The 19,655-nt window shown below is 41.8% G+C and overlaps 1 protein-coding gene across 4 annotated transcripts in view; it reads left to right on the top strand.

The window, feature by feature from the left end:
* Positions 1 to 6,315: 6,315 nt before the first annotated feature.
* sh3pxd2b (SH3 and PX domains 2B) overlaps positions 6,316 to 19,655 on the top strand; it is a 36,085-nt gene continuing 22,745 nt past the window's right edge. For 2 of the 4 annotated variants that reach the window (XM_034606552.1, XM_034606554.1), the window contains exons 1-3: positions 6,379 to 6,728; positions 10,001 to 10,081; positions 18,038 to 18,113. In XM_034606552.1, coding sequence (XP_034462443.1) covers positions 6,657 to 6,728; positions 10,001 to 10,081; positions 18,038 to 18,113 — 229 coding nt within the window. In that variant the 5' untranslated portion in view covers positions 6,379 to 6,656. Of the gene's footprint in view, positions 6,729 to 10,000; positions 10,082 to 18,037; positions 18,114 to 19,655 lie in introns of all 4 variants that reach the window. The other 2 variants (XM_034606553.1, XM_034606555.1) reach the window with 2 other exon arrangements.

The raw sequence follows: 19,655 nt of genomic DNA, 5'->3' as shown, positions 1-19,655 counted from the left end.
ATATGAATAGCTGGGTAAATGTATAGGTAAAGTATAACAGATGTACATGGTTAACCTGAGTACAGATAGTCTGCAAATTTTTTTGACAGATATAATGAAATGAGTCACAGTGTTAATGGAAATGGAAAACCATTTTCCCCAGACCCCTCATGTTCCCTTGTCTCCGTAGCACCACATTGCTTCATTATAATTACATGTTGACACCATTTTACCTTCATCAAAAATAATCCATTTAGCCATAATTGGATTTTGATTGTTTTCATTGATTGTTCAGCCATAATAAGTTGTATTTGTTGTCTTAACAGTAAGAACATTCAGAAAATTCAGAATTGAATGCAAACTCAATTATTAATCTCACAATATTCGATTTAACATTTAAACCAAGAAAGTTGTTCAAAGTCACATTCTCATGTTAACTGCTCCTTCTGTAACTCTCTCAATTCCAACTCCTTTCTCCTTAAGATGTCGTGTTAACTTGTGCTTCAGAACATGACAAGAGAAAAGGTGAAGAATTTCAAAGACGTGACAAAAAAGCCAACAGCAACATAGAGGTGAAGAAAAATGACACAACAGCACATGTGGGCAGATCTAAGGTTGGGACTCCAGGGAGGAAGGTCGAGAAGACAGAAAGTCAGAGAATTTCCACGGGACCAAGAAGTGACATCAGCTGCACGAGGGTCGGAGGCGTCTGCCAACCGAAGCGATACATCTGCCAGGGCCGATACCTGAGAGACAAGTGTTCAGGGGCCAAGACGCGGCAATGTTGTACACCAGGTATAGAAATACAGTAAATACAAACACACACAAACTGTATAGAGCTTTTACTCGAAATCTGCAGCACAGGGGCTACAACAGTCATACAAATACACCAATAAGGATTAAAAGGGTTGTGTCCATGTTCTCTCCAGTCTGAGTCATGATAATGTGTTATTGTTGGTGTGAGGTTGTATCAATGTCTGACACACTCACATGGAAGAGATCAATACATGACAGAAGCATGAGGTGACTCAGACTCAGCAGATGTTTTAAATAACGTTTTCATGCAGCAGCCTTGAAATATTTTGTATTTTTGGAGGAAATGTACTTGACTCCTAAAAGCACAACATATAATTTTTTTGTACCCGTCTGTGCAGTTGGAGCCTGGAGTGTCCTTTGTGCCGGTCACCACAACAACAGAGTGCGGGCCTGTGACGTCCACGGCTGCGGAGCTTTCAACTCCAAAAGGTGGTTCTTCCTCCGGATGGGACGCGTTAGCCTCAGAAGATCAGTGACGCTGCAGGATCAGAGCCTCACAGAGCAGATTAGTTGATAAGGATTTCTGTCATGTTTGCCTTCAAATGTGGATGAATTAGGAGACGCATGCAGAGATAAGTTCAGCCATTTTGTTGGCATTTATGGAAGCACCATGTGCAGCAGAGTGACTAAAGAACAACAACACTTCCCTTAAATAACCTCCTGCTGAGGTTAACCTCAATTTACCATCAGTGAGTGAGTTCACTTCACACATAGACATATTTGAAGATTTGGTAAATTTATTATCTACACATGCATATTACAATTAGCTTCATTAATCAATGAAAAATAGAAATATGAAATATATGTAGAATAAGCTGCTTCTAGAAAACAAGCAGAGGAACACAGGTAAGAGTCAATCATCAATCATTACAAGTGGAAAATGGTCTGCATGTATAAAGTACTTTTCCACTCCAAGCACATAACAGTACAAGTCACATCATCACAAACAGTCAATGCTACTATGTTCTGTGGTTTTCCTGTCACACACCATTCACACACTGCTGTCAGGCGCAGCTTGGGGTTCAATATCTTGCCTAATGACACACTGGCATGCAACTGGAGGAGCAGGGGGATCGAACCGCCAACCTTCTAGCTGCTCTTCCTTTTCAGCCACAGCCGTGGGTATCTAAGCAGGGCTCACTGTACCTTCATATAAGATTTGCAGACCAATGGATCTTCCTATTAACACACATCCAGGTCAGCATACACCTGAAGATGGAATTGCTATCACCTGCATATACTCACCAGAGCCATCGCTTCTAATGTTCAATGGTGTGACCAACCTCGACACCTCGACGTGCCTGAGAAAATTCATGACAGGCTGTACCTTCAGTGATCATTAAAGGTGGCATGACGTCCTGGATAAGCAAACTTTTACAGGCAAAATCTATGATCTGTCTCTTCTAAAGGGAGAAGAAAGACCATATTTGTACATTAGTACTTCTGTTTAGAAAGTTTTGTGAAATATGACTAATAGAAACAGGCCTTTTGAAAGATGGTTCTGTAATAACCTTTCCTGTCTCTTCTCCTCCAGAGGTAATGGCCTCCACAAAGCAGTGGACCTGGTGTGCGATGACTATGGTATTGTCAACGCTCCGTTCTCAGGAACACTGTCGGGTCCAGTGAGTCGGAAAGACCGAGCAGGGAATCAGTATGAAGGAGTCAAGTTAGTCAGCGATGGTAAGGACGACAAGATGTTAATATATGTGCGCTGAACCACAAACTGAGGAAAAGTCAAGGATGACAAAAGAATGCAGTAAGATTTTACCATCTGTGAACTATAATGTCGGAAACTAAATTTGCAGCAATCCACGTAGCAGATTTCACAAAATAAGAGGAAGGTTTGAACTTCTGAAAGTCAGGAAATGACCAAAGTCATCCAATATTCAGATTTCACTGAGGAACAAAGTGATGGACCAACAAATATTGCCATTACCATCCAACCCTGCCATGCTGCTAAAAATTCCCTGGTAAATTTCCTAGAGCTCCAACAGAAAATAATGGGAAGGCAGGTTTTTATTTTAAACCACTGTAATCTTGTACTGTTACCCTTGAAAAGCTAATTCCTATAATCTGTACTGCACAGGGCCGTAGCCGGGTCAAAGGCGACGGTAGGATAATATGGTGGAGGCGTCGGGTGCGGATGAAAAGGAGTGATTTACAGGGATTAGTCAAGGTGTTCAGGAGGAAAGCTGAGACTCAGCTGAACTCCTGGTTGCCTCTAACCCCGGGCACCCAGCCGCATGTGAAACCCCATCAAAAGGCTGTTCACGAATAACCCTAAGGAACCCTAAGAGAACAAAGCAATCCATCAGCCTGTGTCTGTACCTGGGGAGCCCTCCAGTGCAGCGCAGACGGGCCTTTGTGACGTACAGTATGTCTACACGTGCCCGTGCGAGTGCACTTTGAGAGCATCTTGAGCTGATAAGGCACCGGAGTGATGAGTAAACATCATTAGTCCTCAGTGCGCCTCTACCCCTAATTGAACTGTGTTATCGGAAGAACACATGTACTCTCGGCTCCTTTCATCTCCGGGTAAAGCACAGACATGATTAGACATCACAGAGACACATTACCTCGCCATGATACCCACATTAATGCTGAGACACTGATCATTAGGAGCTCGTAGGGTCTAATGATGCGGCTGCACTTGTTGTACCCTAGCCTACTTTTGGGGTTGTTTGTTTCCAAGTTGGGAGCTTGCTTGTTTATGTCTGCAGAACGGTGGAAAGATGTCGAGACAGTTCTCGTCTAGGGTCTTAAACCTCAGATCCCCCCCTTTGGGAATTATTAAGGAGGAATACTAGGTCAGTTAATCTCCATATTTAATATTTGATGAGGGGTATATATAGATTTTCCTGGTCTTAATGACCACTCAAAGCACTTATAAGTACAATTTTGCCATTCATCCCCCTGCATCTATGTGCAGCACTTTCTCTAACATACATCACTCACACACAGCCGGCACAGTCGTCAGGGGGCGGTTTGGTATTCAGTGTCTTGTCCAAGGACACTTCAGGAGATTGAACCACCAACTTTCTGCCTAGTGGACAACCCACTCTTCCCCCTGAGCCACAGCCGCCCATGAGAAACACATGAGTTTCCAATACATATGAAGAGACTGTCTAAAGCACATTAACATAGATCTATAGCTTTTGAAAAGCAGTTGTCCAAAGTGAGATGAAGATGCTTTAGGCCTATAGTTGCTTTATTTCTCTGCTTCTCGACAACAAACGCAAAGATTTGTTTGTATTGATCAGCCATTAACTCCCGTTTTACACATCACTCACCTGTGGTGTGCAAACAGCTTTGTCCTGAAATGTTCTTCCCACTCAGCTGCATATACCTTCTACATAGCTTTACCGTATGAAGGCAAAGTAATGACAAAAACCTGTTGTTACAAGTAGAAATTACCTTAAACTCCCAAAGATATTCTTGCATTTGTGTCTTATTACAACCATATATAGCTTTTCAACATTACACCCTAGCATCTCCCAGTAGTAGCCTCTTACTGTTGGCTTTCTTTTGTCAGTACTATTATAGGGCTGAGTAAAACACCTGGTTGTAATTAGGGAGGTTTTGTGACTTATTGAAGTAGAAAATTATGCCAATTGAATGTTGCATTTGGACCCTCTCTAGTCCTGGAGCTCTCTCCATTGAGTATATGCCTGTTTCTGACGTTCACCAACACACTCACCTTCTTCGCCTCCTCGGCCCTTTTCTTTTACAGAGTGAAGTCATATCCGCACTACTTTGGGAAAGCCTCTCATAGCTACTGCAGAAAACAAACTATCCTGCCCAATGACAGATATAGTTTATTTGTGCTGTAGATTTTCTGTGAGACGTTGTGCCTGACACACAGAATAAATATAGATATACTGTAGATAGATAAATATTTTCTTTTGTTTCTGTCTAATCCAGTGCACTGTGTGAAGATCTTCCACATCCGTCCTTACCGTTACATGGGCCCAGCGTCCCGGGGACAAGCCTTGGGTTATCTGTTGCCGCTGCAGGAACGTTTCTCGGGTATCACCTCACACCTGGAGCTGCAAATGTGTGATGGCAGTGACCCGTCACATTTCATATGACTTCTGAATTCCATCTGACATGTGGCATGTGACACCTCACCTTTTGCAAAACTTAAATTTGACCCATGACAAAGGAAATTCAGTCCCAGATGCATAATCGTGATAACGACACATCTTTATAAGTTCTAAGTCACGAAAATCAATTCTCCATCATCTGCAGATCAAAGCCGCACAAAACTTTGGTCTCGCTCATCACAGCATTCTTAAAATATCTCACATATTGAGAACTACATGGTTTGACTTTTCTCCATTTAATGTTATGTAGTTTGTTGCTAAACATTTCTGATAAATATGACTCACATTTCCTTCCTCTTTCCTCCTTTGATCTGAAAATGTTGAACTTCTCCAACATTGACTCACTCTCTTTTGCAATATCCCTGTATGTGGATAAATAATTATTATAATATTTCCTATAACTCAAATGGAAACTTGTCATGAACTAAATTAATCACTTATTTCAATGTATATTAAAGTCTTACTTGTTATGACTGAGTTTTTCTCTTGAATGCAGCCATCGAATCTGCTGCAGTTCTACAGTAAGGTGAGGGAGAAGTGCCACATATACAGTATTAGTGTAATGAGTCCAACACACCAAGAGATGGAGCCATTTGGCAACAAAATTGTAGAATCTCAAACTTGGTCATTGATCTGTAAATATCTGTAAAGATGAGACATGTTTTCAACGTAATTTTTTTGTTAAGCTCTATTTATAAATGACTTACAACTCAACCTACTACATGACACTGTAGTATTAATAGGACATATCAATAACAGCATTACACCCACAATGAATGACTGACATTAACCACAAACTCAAACAAACACACTAGTCATAATTCCCATTATACCGTTTCTTTAATCCAGCTTTCTAAAACTTAAAAAAACAACATGAAAAACAAAACCATAAAAATGGTTGAAATACAGCGGTTAAACTAAAAGTGAGCAAACATTTAAATAGTTGATTTAATAATAAGCTGGAGGATAAATGCTTGAAACAGCCAAATGGAACAAATGATGAAAGATATTGAAAGCCATCACTTTTTGTCAGCTCTGCGTGGATTCATCAGAAAGATCTGAGTGTATATCTGATGAAAAAAGCTTGTGAAATATAAATGTGTAAACACAGTAGACCTACACATTCTACCTAAAGGCTGTAAACAAGATTCACAATGACAATGTTAAGTAGCCTATAAGCAGCATGTGCGCCCTTTGTGCCCTTGAGCATGACACCCCCGTAGAGATTTGACTCTCCACTTCAGAATCTGTGTGTATTCTTCTTACTGACATCAACACGTTACCAGCCAGTGATGCAGCTTTAATTGTTTGGACCGGAGCCTTTTCCAGCTGTGAGATCCCGCAGCCTGTGGTTCTCTCTGACGCTGGAGGGGTTGGTCCGTGGTGCGTAATCATGGTCGTCCCAGTGGCTGCAATGGGAGTGGGCGAGCCGGGATAGGCTGGGAGTGTGGTTGGAGCCGCCAGCGGGACGGGACGAGGCACAAGGAGAGGGGAAGAGAGTGAGAGAGAGGGGGAGGAAACAGAGAGAGAGAGAGAGAACCCAGAGAGTGTTAACTTCAGCGGCTGAATGTTGGACCGTTTTACGCGTGAAAAAGCCATTTGTTGCTGGGAAAGGACGCGGATCTGAGCGGCGCGGATGACAAAGAGACGTCCCCGTGCAAACTTTCTCCACCGGGTTTTTAATCGCTCGTAAAAAACCCCAACGAGAAATCCAGTTTTTCTTTTTTTTTTGAACGGGGAGCAACAGAGGAGGACATCATGCCCCGGCGCACCGTGCAAGAAGTAACCGTGCAGGATGTCCAGAAGCGGAGGAACCCGAACAAACACTACGTAAGGCCCCTTTTGTTGTATAATAATTAATCAAATCTGCGCTAGGGTTGTTGAGTTGAGCAACAGATCGAGGTTTCAATTTAACAGCTCTTCTGCTTTTCCTGTGGGCTAAAGTTAAAAACAAAGAGAGTGTCAGATTACAGTTCAACAGGAGAACTGGACAGAGAGACTTCCACGTTCAAAACGAAACAAAGATGAAGATTGTAAACAAAACGGTCCATAGATTATTTTTCAGATCCAAACAGTCCATAGTGAAAAAGAAGTTTGACATGTTAGAGAAACACATTCCTCCTAAAGTTGCTCATTGGGGTGTTTCCTCCTGTGAATCAGGACGTTTTGCTTTGTCTGTTCATTATAAAGATCAAATATATGACAAATAACTGTATGTTTTTAGTTCTTATCTTGGATTTAAGCTCAGTGTAGTTGTTTTGGATGCCTTTTATTAAAGATCAGCTGAGTGTCTGGAGCTCCTGTGACCTCTGACCCGCCCTCAGTCTATAGAAGTGACATCATTTCATATGTATCACATGCATATGTGAACATAAACATTGTCCTGACACCACCAGAGCCTGCAATCTAACAAAAAAAACCTTCTCACATGCCTGCTTCATGTGTGCCATCGCAGAGGAAGCTCCCAGAAAACATCTCAATACCACGAATCAGTCCGGTCCACACCTTATCCTCATGAGAATTGAATTAAAAGTGAGCGTCTCAGCTTTGTCGTGCCCCCGGCTGTCTGAATCACAAACCACAACGTGCAGGCCCTGATAACCAGGAAGTCTGGATGGCAGCGGCGCTCTTTCAGGTCAACACAGGGAAAACAAGGCAATGTTTGAACAAGGGAAGGGCCTAAATATTACCACATGTCGTGCAGCATTTGTGCTTTTATGACTCACAGCTACTCTATTCTCTTTTTCTTGGGATGTATATTTTGACCCCACATGCCAACTGTATTGATGATTCGACATTTTACACAGAATAGCTCTAGTTCTGCAGTGTTGAGCTGATGTTGACATTACACGCTTCAATATCCTTGTGTGTGTAATAGATGTCATGTGATAATTCTGAGATAATCCCATTAACAGTATCTCTATTGGCACATGTGTCTGTATTGTGTTACTTTAGTGTAATAGTCGTCCTGCAGGGCCAAACAAGAAGAATGTGTGTGGACATCTTCCCTCTCTCAGCAGTCATCTCCCACTGGTACTGCAGAGCCTGAGTGGGAGACAAGAATGTCAAAAAGCCAAAGACTCATTTTTCTTTTCTTTTTTTTTTTAAATCTGCAGTTCATAAACAAAGGAGCTTTCATCTTTCTTGTCTGTTGAAGTGAGTAGAGGTGATGGTGTGTGTGTGTGTGTGGGGGTGGTACACCGTGCACGTGGTATAATTTGTCTACAAAAGTGCACACGGGTCAATTTAAAGTAACACATATGACATCATGCGTGTGAGCAGGCCAACAGGGACGGCCTGTGCCAAGTCCTTAGCAGGTGTCCGTGTTAGCTGTGTGTACATGTTGTGTGTCTGTGTTGGGTTGTGCCCACGCATGTGGAAGCGATGGCTGGGTTGAAGGACCGAAAAGACCTTATACCGCTGTGAGTGTCAGTGGTCAAGGACACAGAGTTCTCCAGGTCCTGTGTCCTCTCCATCTGCCTCCATCTGTGTCTCTCACACACACACACACAGGACACCTTAAACCTTCCAGAACCCTGAAGTGTGGTTACGAGTACAACAGGCAGCTTAAAGCTCATCTGACTCAAGCCTTTTTGTTCAGAAAGGGACCTGAAAAATCCCATTCCTAAGAGAATATTCAGCTAATATTAGTGTTTCATTGACTCGTTGGTACATTTATTTCAATCCTCTTCCGACCTAAGGCTTGTAGTTGTGGTTAAAGATAAGAAATGTAACAATTCTTTATTACATGTCTAAAAACTATTAACCGATGTTATGTATTTTGTTGACTTGTGTAATTAAATTATCCAACATGTTTCCAACAATTTTCAATCCCAGAGAAATCCCCAATTTGATATAAGGTAACAGGACGCCTCACATGAGCTTTACCCGACTATAACTTCTGGAGCTAACGACGTACGATGAAGCAAAAACACGCTGTTGGCCAGTTATAGCCTTTTGACTGTTTTTCCTTCCACTTGTAATGAATCACGATAATCCCTTACCATTTGCTGCGTAGCGTGAATACAACTTAATTTCACTCATCCGTGAACTTGATTTGCACCTCAGTTGCCTCAGGTATATTTTCATTGGCAATGGTGCTGAAGACAACAACTCCCATGATCCCGCGCTGCTTCACAATGTTATCAACCTAGGTATTTTGTTATTGTTTTGATTCAGAGACCCCTACTAGCCTAAGGGTTTTATATAAACGGTAGCAAATAAATAAGCCCTAGTAGTTCGCAACAAACAATATCCTGAAAGTAATCCCTATGCTTTTGTTAATGTATAGATGTCCCTCCGTGAATTGAAGTTTACATGCACACACTGATAGGGAATAAATCTACAATGTTTCAGGGACACACCTCTTTTTATTTAACAAAGACAGATTCCCTGCTGGCCTGATGTGCAGCGCTCAGACCGGCTCTCTCCATGGCCGCATCTGACTTCAGTGCCCTGAAAGAGAGAGCGAGGCCAGAGAAGCTCCGGGAGCTGGGCCAACAGCGTTCAGTCAGACACAGCGAGCCACCCAGGAGTTTCCAATCACCTCCCTGCCTCTCCTCTCTTGTTCGTCTTTAGGGAAGATAAAAAAACAAAAAGAGAACCGTGTCTGCTGCCTCCAGACTGCAGTGATGAGGCCAGATGCTTTCGGTTAAATGCTTTGTGATGTTTTAATCTCGTTGATATGAGTCGGCTGGAAGTTGTGGTTTGATATGTGCTATAAGATCATTTTCAACTATCTCTGTACTCGAATGGTGTTGAGACACAGATTGTGACATTATGTGGAAGGCCTCACATCCAGGATAGTGACATCCTCCTCTGCAGGAAGTGATGCTAAAACCAGGAAGTGAAGTCATTGGATGTCCCTGTTGTGTTTTTGTGGAAGGATGTTGATGACGGTGACTGCTGCCTCATGTTTACTGACTGGCTGTGTGCCTTTCCCCATCCTGCCCTGACCAGGAGTCACAGCAACGGCAATTACCGGCACCATGAGTCAGCAGTGACGCCTCGAGGCGGGGGGGTTGGGATTTTCAAGTGAATAACAATAACGGTTATTTGTTATTTCAAGTGTTGAATTTATTTTTGTGTTTTGTTTTTTCCAGGTTTACATCATCAAAGTTCTCTGGAGCGATGGCAGCACTGAAAATATCTTCAGACGCTACAGCAAGTTCTTTGACCTGCAGGTGAGTAGGTGTGTGTGTGTGTCTGTGCACGTGTGAAGCTGTGTTGGTGTGACATGATATGTTCTTCTCATATTGTAGGTGCACAGTTTCATGTTTTAGGAATGTGACAGGTTTGAACTTTTCCACCAGCGATTTCTAAGATAGGCCAGGGAGAGACTCTCCTCATCCACCCGCATGGCACTGGTAATTATATTGTTGGAGAGGAGTCGGAAAATGTCCCAGCGCAGTTAAGAGAGGACAGTGATGAATGCGACGACCGCACTGATGACCACAGAAATGTCTGAATCATTCGCGAGCGTCATGCTGGCAAGTTGTGTGTTGCACAAGGAGGGAATCTCATTAGCATCCTAGTTTCCCTTCCTCTTTCAGAGGTAATGGATCTGAGGCCGGGGCCACGTCTGAGCTTCGAGAGCATGGACTCCAGGAAATGCATAAAGGCAATGGGCACAAAGTCAATTCAGGCAAAGCATACTGTCGACCCTAATGGGATTAAATGCCTTTTAATTGATTAGGATGGTCAAAGCAGGAGTAGTGAAGTAAAGAATCACCGTGGTCCACTGAGGTTTTCTGAGCCTGCAAATATAATGTCAACCAGAAGGATGTAAACCATCTCATTACTAATTTGATGATATGAATATAGACGTAGCCTCCAGTCTCACTGATATAACATCCGTAATTACTTTTTAATTGTATCACCTTTCTATTTGTTGAGGGTTTACCCAAGTCAAAGTGCATAAATGGCTATAAACAGTAATCAGAAGGGAGAATGACTGAAAATGTTAAGGAAGGGCTGTTGTCTGCTGGTTATTTAAGAAGATACAAGGAGCTGCGTAGCATAGAATTTGTATGTTAGTGCTAAAAATCTTCTTTTCTGAAATTATTACTATACTGACATTCAAGTTGAATGGTTGATTTAAGATCTGTTGCCTTCTTTAGTTATTCTCAATTCCCTATCTCTATGGATTTCAAAACATTTATGTATGTTTTTTCGAGATGAGTGATTTGGAAATTCAAAAATGTTGGTTTCTTCATCCGGCTTCCGACGTTTTGGCTCAAGAAGGCTTTTTAGATTGTGTGTGACTACTGTTGATGTTAGCAGATCATATCTTTTATGGGGAGGTTTATTTTTCCAATATGGGCTAGAAAGTGAGTCTTAAAAGCTAGAAATCCTAATCAGCATTACATGAATCCATGACTAAGCTATGAAACAGTTTTTAAAACATCCACAAATATTTATAGAACACAGTTAACTGGCACAGATCATCATGTCAGGCTTATTCCACCGCTATGTGAGCATATTACCAGCACAAATTACTAATAACATCCTTGGCGTATACAGTATCGGATCTATAGTCATATGAGATATTCTCAGCAGGGGAATTCCCGGCAGGTGTTTTCCTCCACAGTGCTCTCAGCTGCTTCCTGCTGCATCGACAGCCGGTGGGTGGTGAGGGAGATATAGATAAACCAAGTAAATAAATAATTAAAGGGCGAGTTGGCGGGAGAAGGTGAAAGTTATTGGTCGTTGTTGGACTTTGATTCAGCTGCTCATTGGAGGCAGTTTGTTGTAGTGTCAACTTGATTTGTATAAGATCTAAGTTAAAAAGGGTTGGTTGGACCGGACAGTTAATTTTGGGTCAGCGCTAAACATTGGGTGTCAGCAGTTGTCCCGTAAAGATGGTGACGTACCGAGTCGCTCAGTTTCCTCTCATGACCATTTCATCATTTCCTCTCATCCTCCTTTGCTTTTGTTTTACCTTTTGTCGACTGTGGTCTACTCTCGTAAAGGGGGCTTCATATGAATAGAGAAAAAAATGATACATGGGGTTAGCAGCCAGACAGGAAGTGTTATTCGCCACATCCTGTCACCACAGCTGGTCCGAGCAGCTGATGCCTCGCACCATGAGCTTTTACTGAGATCACTGACCACAGCTCAATATGAATTCTCCATTCATTTTCAATATTTTCTATTCTTATCATTATATATTATTACATATTTGAATTCCACATTATCAGTAATTTTTCCTTTTATATGAAAGGTAAGATTCAGACATTGACCCTAAAGGCCACAGTTATAATCTTTATACTTTGTATTCCCTCACCCTTTCAATGGTATTGTGTTGCTGTAACGATTCTCCTGGCAGATTTAAGTATTTACCTGTTAATGGACATGATAAATAAAAATGGTCCATTAAATGGAAAGCATCTGCTTTGGAACACGGTCGGCACCGTGGCTCAGAGCTCTAATTACAAACACATCCTGAGCATATTAAGAGCCAGACGGTCCTCTCACCCGGGATATTTCTGCTCATACTCACCTACTTTTTTTCACCCACAACAGAGTCTGTGCAGCAGCGTCACCTAAGTAGCACGAGGGAGTTATGTTTCCACTGCTAGAGCTCTTGAATATAGAGTGGACTTAGAAGTAATTAAGCATTTTAACATAAAAACTGTTAAAACTCTTTCCCTCCTTTTGTTTCCTTGTATTAAATTGTGAACAGAAATAGACGGAGCTGTTGCTTTAGAAAGATGGAAAGTGCTGAGCTTTTTTTCTGTGCCACAGGGTCATCCATAGCGGCTCTGTGATTTAACAGTTTCCATGCTGCACACGTGTCCACTCAACTTCACCGGCCCAGTCCTCCAGCTCCCCCTCTCACCGTGGATACAGGATACACTTTGATTTCTAAGTTGTTGGAAAAAATCCAATATGTCGCTACTTGTTTATTCAGAGTGGCACAGCTGTCACATATTTCTGCAGTTATATCGAGTAAGGAATCATTTTAAAGAGGGGGGGGGGGGGGCAGACTGGTTTACAAATTCCCCAAAGCAGCAACAATATTTTTATTTCCTGTTTGCGGAAAGTTTCTATTTAGGTCATTTTCATAAGAAAATTACCATAAATCAGGCCAATGTTATTGCTCACCCTCGTCCATTTATCGTTCCTTAAAACTGAGAATCCAATGTCAAGGTCAAGCCAATGTACTTACTCAAGTGTGCCTTAGTATCATTGAACCAGAACCACACCCTCGGGTGCTGTTTTTAACGTGACCCTCTTCTGTGACCTTTCTGGAGGTGGGTACGTAGACGGAGAATGGCTCTTCAGGGATTAACTAAAAGTGCGACATTAAACCGAGGCACTGATATCATCATCCTCGTGCTCCCAGAAATTTGCCTTTTGAGTTTACTACATGCTAACATTAGCATGTAAGATGCTACCCAGGAAAGTTAGTCAGAGGACAGTAACTTTATTTATGCACAGATGTAGTTTACTCATCTAGCCATTAACTGTACCTCTTTATTATATGCTATTTATTAATTAATTTACTATTTAACAGAAACGGGGAAAGAAGTCTGAGAACTACTGTTTTTTAATAATATTTTGTATAGATTTACATTACAACTGTTCCCCATAAACCCAGTGATCAAGTCAACCTTCCATTTAATACCAGCATTAAAGTGGTTGATAATAAGCCCTTGACATTAGCCTGCAGCAACTGTTAACCCTGAGTCACTGCCCATGCACACTGTCCTCTCACTGCTTGATAAGTGGACTAATAGTTTAGCTTTCTGCAAAGTCTTTCAGGGGGATTGTCTGCAAAGGGTTAAACATGACCTCATACATTAATCTACAGTGACGGAGTAAGAGAGCAGCGAGAAAGGCATGTTGAAAAGAGAGCAGTCATTGTTCGTGGAATGTTTATTCTCTCGCTCGCCCGTCTGGAGCTTCTCAGATCTTCTTTATTAGGCCTTTATGTGAAGGCCGATGATGTGGTTAAAGCGGATATGGACTAGACAAATTATAGCCCCCGCGGAAGATTACGTTAGCCTCTGATTCAGCAAGAATTGTTCAATTAAATAACAGTGTTTAAAGGTTTACAGTGGGAGGGGCGTATTAACAGACAGTGGAGAGGTTGGTTCTTCATTACACTGGGTCTGTTGGTCTAAATGTAGTCAACTAATGACTGAAATTTGCCACACAATTTTTTCATGATTATTGTTAAATTAAATTTTCAAACAAAAGTTTTTATTTGATTGTTTAATTTATCCAAATATCTTATTATTGTTCTAAAAATAAAGTTCAAATTTGACATGTTTGTACAACGTCAACAACCAGCCTCAACTTTGTTCGTTACTTTGCCATCTACAGTGTAGAACCCAAAGTACTTTCACACACTGCTTCAGTTTTCACGATCAGGACGGTTTTGCTTGCTAGCGTCATCCATTGTCGTAGCAAAACAACGTAACTAATAGGTCAATGTAGTTCATGCTGATAGAGCGCCCTCTGCTGGAGGCAAGACGGATTCATGCACCTCTAGACTGTTCTGTAGATTTTGAATTCAAACAGTTAATTAAAGTTTGAATGAATATGTGAATTTTGAATGAAAAATACTAAAAAAGTACTTTCACGTCAATCACGTGTGAAAGAAAGTTTCAGGGTTTGAATGAACCTGGACATTTGTACATTCACAATACTGACGAGATTGAAATGATCATTTCTGTATTGCTTATCATGGTGTGATGTCCATATAAGACTATATATATATCTCTGCCATTATACCATCTACACAGCGCCTATGTGTCTTTCTCCCTGACCGACATGGAGACATTAAAAAACAACATACTTCATATTAGCTTTGGAAACTCATGTGGAGCTTGGCCGTGCTCCGCCTTGGCTTGACGTCCTCCTGCCTGTAGAGCATGAATATTTGATTTCGGGGTGGGTGATGTAACCAATATTTTGAAGAGACGGGCTTCGCTCTGTGCAGATGCCTCCTCCTTGTTGGAGTGGCTCTGATTACAGAGCAGATAGGAGCAGACAGAGAGGCTGGGTGTGCCTGCACTCAAAGTCAGACACATGGGAACAATTACAGTGTGTGTGTGGGGGGGTAGTGGGGGGTAGTGGCTCTTCTGTGTCTCTCTGTCATCGTCTGCCTGTCTTACCTTTTGTTTAAGAAACTAAACAGACTCAGGTCTTTAACTTTGAGACAAAGAGTGACCACTTCTCTGCCCTGTTTCTTTTGAGACTGAGTGTTTTGTTCTCAGCAGGGGAATTACATTTTGTGATGTGGAGCTTCAGCAGTCGGAGCCGATGAGAAGGGATTTAAGTGCAACCGTGTGTGGCTTGAAATTCTTGACAGAGGGATGGTCTCTTCTTTCTTACATGTAAAATAAAACCAACCAGTTATTTGTGTAGATATAAAACATTGGTCAGAATAACGTTGTCTACATTTACACCAAAGCTCAGGTATGAAACCAAATTAACTTGTTGTACTCTTATCTGTTAAATATCACGATGAACAGCTTGTAATTATTTTTCGGCGAATTCTGTTAATTTTTCTAACGAGGGAAATTTTCCTAGGCCTTTTGAAGTGGGAGGATATTTCAAGTCTAACATCTAAAGAATTTGATTTAAATTTTCAAAGCTGTTATCTTTTATCTCGGTGTGCTTGATGGTTTGCTGGGCTCCTGCCGGGGCTTAACGGAGCTCATTAAATGGAAAACTAAGGCCAGGTGGGTCCTTCTGCACAGCTGAAGATCTGTAGACATGCAGTCACATGTCAAACACGTGTCCGTTTTTATGCTTGAACATATATGATGTTTCATTTCCTGTTTTCCTGACTGGTGCTGTCACATCCAGATGTCTGCAGCCATCTAGGCCTTTTGAATCTGTCGACAAATGGTGAACTGCCTTTGGATTGAGTGGCACTCTGCTTGGTTGTTGTATTTTAACTTCAAATCAATGTTAAATTTCAGTATTAGTATTAGAGTATTACTACTTTGAAACTATAGGGTACCAGCATCAACAAACTGTATTCAGACAGTCAGGGTTTTGCACATCAGATGAATAAGGGATCCAAATCACAATAAGGGGCCGATCTGTATTTTACTAGACGAGCAGCAGAGTCAATGGGTGGATGCAGAGGCAGAGCCAATGTGCATTCATCCACCCACACACATTAAATAGGCACAGTTCCATCCACAGCATTTTAAGGCCATGAGGGGATTTTATTTAATAGAAAAAACTTCTAAACTTGTAATTTTGAACACCTATTCATCTTTTAATTTAAGACCGTTGAGAACACGTATTGTTTTATGACAACAACGCCTCTTTGTCTACAATGAGACAGTCCATAAAAAAGTATAAAAGATGACTCTTTGGCACAAGTCTCTGCTTTTTCCATAACCTCTCCATCACCTCACCTCATAATACCCCCCCACCCCCCCCCCCCCCCCCCACCCCCCCCTCCTCTGTCTGTTAGCTTTGGCTCAATCTAACGTCATTTTCATCTCTCATATATGCTTGATGTAAATGATGTTATGGTTCATGCTGGATGCCTCTTATCAAATATAGAGTAAGAGGAATCCTAAATAATACCAACACTAATAATAATAAATCTGTTACACATTATGGATCAAAATATACGGATCATAGACACAGATACAGTGTGAGATCTGATATTTGAACATATTGTCTTTAAACAGCTCAAATTCTAGGTTCAGATATTATTTACAGTGAAGGCAACGAGATGTTGTATGTATGGCGAGCCGGTTAGTTTTGACCCTCAGATGCCTCCTTGTAGCTTGAGAGATAAAATCATTGTATCAGGTTGACGTGGAACAGACCACTGTCAGAAATTGGTAATAATGTCATTATGTGCTGGACCCTGCCGTGGTTCACATGGCTTAGCTCTAACTGCATCTGCTGATCTTCTTAATCCTATGTTCCTTTACTTAAACATCAAAGACTTTATCTGTAACATGAGCGAGCGATGGCAGAACATCCAGTGCAGGAGAGTGAGTGGGTGAGACTGTGTCTGGCTGTTTGATGTCAGAACTTATTACTAAAAGATATAAATGACACTGCAGATTGAAGCATCAGTAAATGTATGTCCTGTTTGGATGAGGTTGAAACTACACGATCTATAATAATTATAGAGTTATGGGGGATGCTCGTTTGGTGCAATCTGTAAAAACGATCTATAAAAAACAATAAACCTTGTAAATGACTGAAGAACATTCAACAGCTTGTTTTCTGTGGTTAGATTAAAGTAGTGTTTTTAAAGTACTGGATTCTAATTTAACATTAAACTCAAGTAATTTGACTCTTAAACCTTTCGGTTGGATGTCTGCAGGTGTCAGAGAGAGAGAGAGAGAGAGAGGGTGAGAGTTAGAGTTCATTGGTTAATATGGCCAGGTGCCATTTTTATTGGCCTCAGCTGCAGCTAGAGAATAGAACACACACACACACACACACACACTAGAGTGCCACAATTTTTTTTGTCCAAACCCGACTGAGCCCAAGAGAAAACTCAAATTAACCTGAACCCGTCAAGCTTTTGACACGTTTTTTGTGTCCAAACCCGACCCGAGCATAAAAAAACAGGAAGATAGTCCAGCCAACAGCCCGTAGGCGAAAATCATTTCCTGAACATGGCCGGTTCGGGTCTCCACACTCTTAACACACACATGCATATCTCCAGACGACCATATGGATGCATGCTCCACGATTTCACCAGTATTCAACAAAGATGACATGAGATGTGACAGGGAAAGAACGGCTAAAATGATTTACTATCGAAGCAGATTGAGTTTTAAAGGGACAGAAAGATCAAGTGAAATTGAGAGGAATGATCTGAGGAGTCACTTCTCTCTGGTCCTTACAAATGACAGAAATGTTCCACTCTGTCAGCGGTGCCTTGCTGCAAACAGCTCCAGCAGCACATGAAGCGCAGAGGAAAAACCATACCATCTGCTCAGTACATTCCTAATCGTTGGCAGGCCTTCCTTTATTTGGCCCAATTCCTTCTAGGAACTGCTGATTTGTAAAAAAAAATGTGAACTCTTCCTCTCCAGCCTCAGCTACCCTGTTGTGTGTGTAATGTGAAATGCATGTTTACATGCGAGCGCAGATACTTTGCGTGTGCTAACAAGTTTGGATTAACTGTGCGGTTTCAGATGGAGTTGCTGGATAAATTCCCAGTGGAGGGAGGCCAGAAAGACCCCAAGCGCAGGATCATTCCATTCCTACCAGGTAAGAGTTGAACACACGCTGTCCCCTAATGCCCCACTCCACATGCCTAACACACACACACACACACACACACACACACACACACACACACACACACACACACACACACACACACACACACACACACACACACACACACACACACACTATTTTAAAGATGGTAAAGAATGGCACTCATTAGAGCACAAACCTCCGCCAAGGACCAACAGTCCATCAGTTCTGGTTTCTCCATGAGGAACTCTTGGGTTTAAACAGTGGACAACGATGACTCAGTCACAGACGGTGGAGGAACTTGAGGAAAACAGATTGTTTTGTTGTTTACATCCACGCGATGGAACAATCTCACTGTTCTGTGAACCAAGTGAGATGTTTCTTCATCTGCTCTTTATACATTCAGCTGATTCAGCTTATCTTTCTGCATACAGCCCAAAGAAACACTGTATTACACACAGCATATGCAAGTTAAGGCCTGGAGCCGATATGGTGTCACACCAAGTACCTGCTGTGGTTTCTATAACATTTCAGCACATTTTGAGTTCTTTTCTTGGCTTTTCTTCATTGTCTTGAGGCGATAAAGTGTTTTTTGGAACAAAGGCTTTTGGGGTCAGCTCGACCAACTTTTGAAATAGTTTTAGATTTAGATCCTGCTGTAAGTGATTCTTTATGAGAGCTTGAAAGAAAGCCTCACCCAGGGACCCCACCCACAACTCCCCCACCGTGCAGGCTTGGGACGGGTGGGGGATAGGATTATTTTTGTGGCCATCCAGGTCTGGAACTCATTGGGATACTACACACACAAAAACACACACACACACACACACACACACACACACACACACACACACACACACACACACACACACACACACACACACACACACACACACACACACACACACACACACACACACACATACGCACGCACAAACACAGGGACTGTTTGATGGATTGAGTAGGAGGAGGGTAAGAGGGAAGAGGGATAGAAAAACGTTGCTTTTCAAACTATCTCCTACCATTGCTTTATACAATCAGACATATAAAATAGAATAGAATAGAAAAGCACAATAATGGAATTGTCAGAATATAATGCAATCAGTAGCGCTATTTTGGATTTGTTAATAAAAGACAGGAAAACCAAAAGAGGTTCCAAAATAATAAGAGTCATACTTCCCCTCTGAGTGGGATTCTACGAGAACATTTGCCTAATTTGCAGAACAGTTTCTTCTGACGGCCAAGGAAATATTTCACTTACAAAGCACAAGTCGGGACTGTGGGCGGAGGCGGCACGGAAGTGGCTCTCTCTTCTTGGTCGGGTTTATTCAAGGCCTCAAGGTGCTTTTACTCCTTCGGTGTTTCCACATCAGCAAAGTGGTTTGTCTGCATGCGTGCATATAGGCAGAATTTGACCAGGTGTACACACCACAAACCTGATGGCTGCATTTAGTTGTGAGTCCAAAGTTGAACTCAGAGAAATGGTTCCAACATTTCCCAGCATTGTCCAGTGAAATCCACACTTTTTGATATTTTTGACTATTTTATTAC

Source organism: Hippoglossus hippoglossus, chromosome 14 (assembly GCF_009819705.1).
Source record: "Hippoglossus hippoglossus isolate fHipHip1 chromosome 14, fHipHip1.pri, whole genome shotgun sequence".
In the NCBI taxonomy this organism is placed as follows: domain Eukaryota; kingdom Metazoa; phylum Chordata; class Actinopteri; order Pleuronectiformes; family Pleuronectidae; genus Hippoglossus; species Hippoglossus hippoglossus.
The sequence above is the reverse complement of the archived record's forward strand: the minus strand, read 5'-3'. Positions and strand labels throughout refer to the sequence as shown.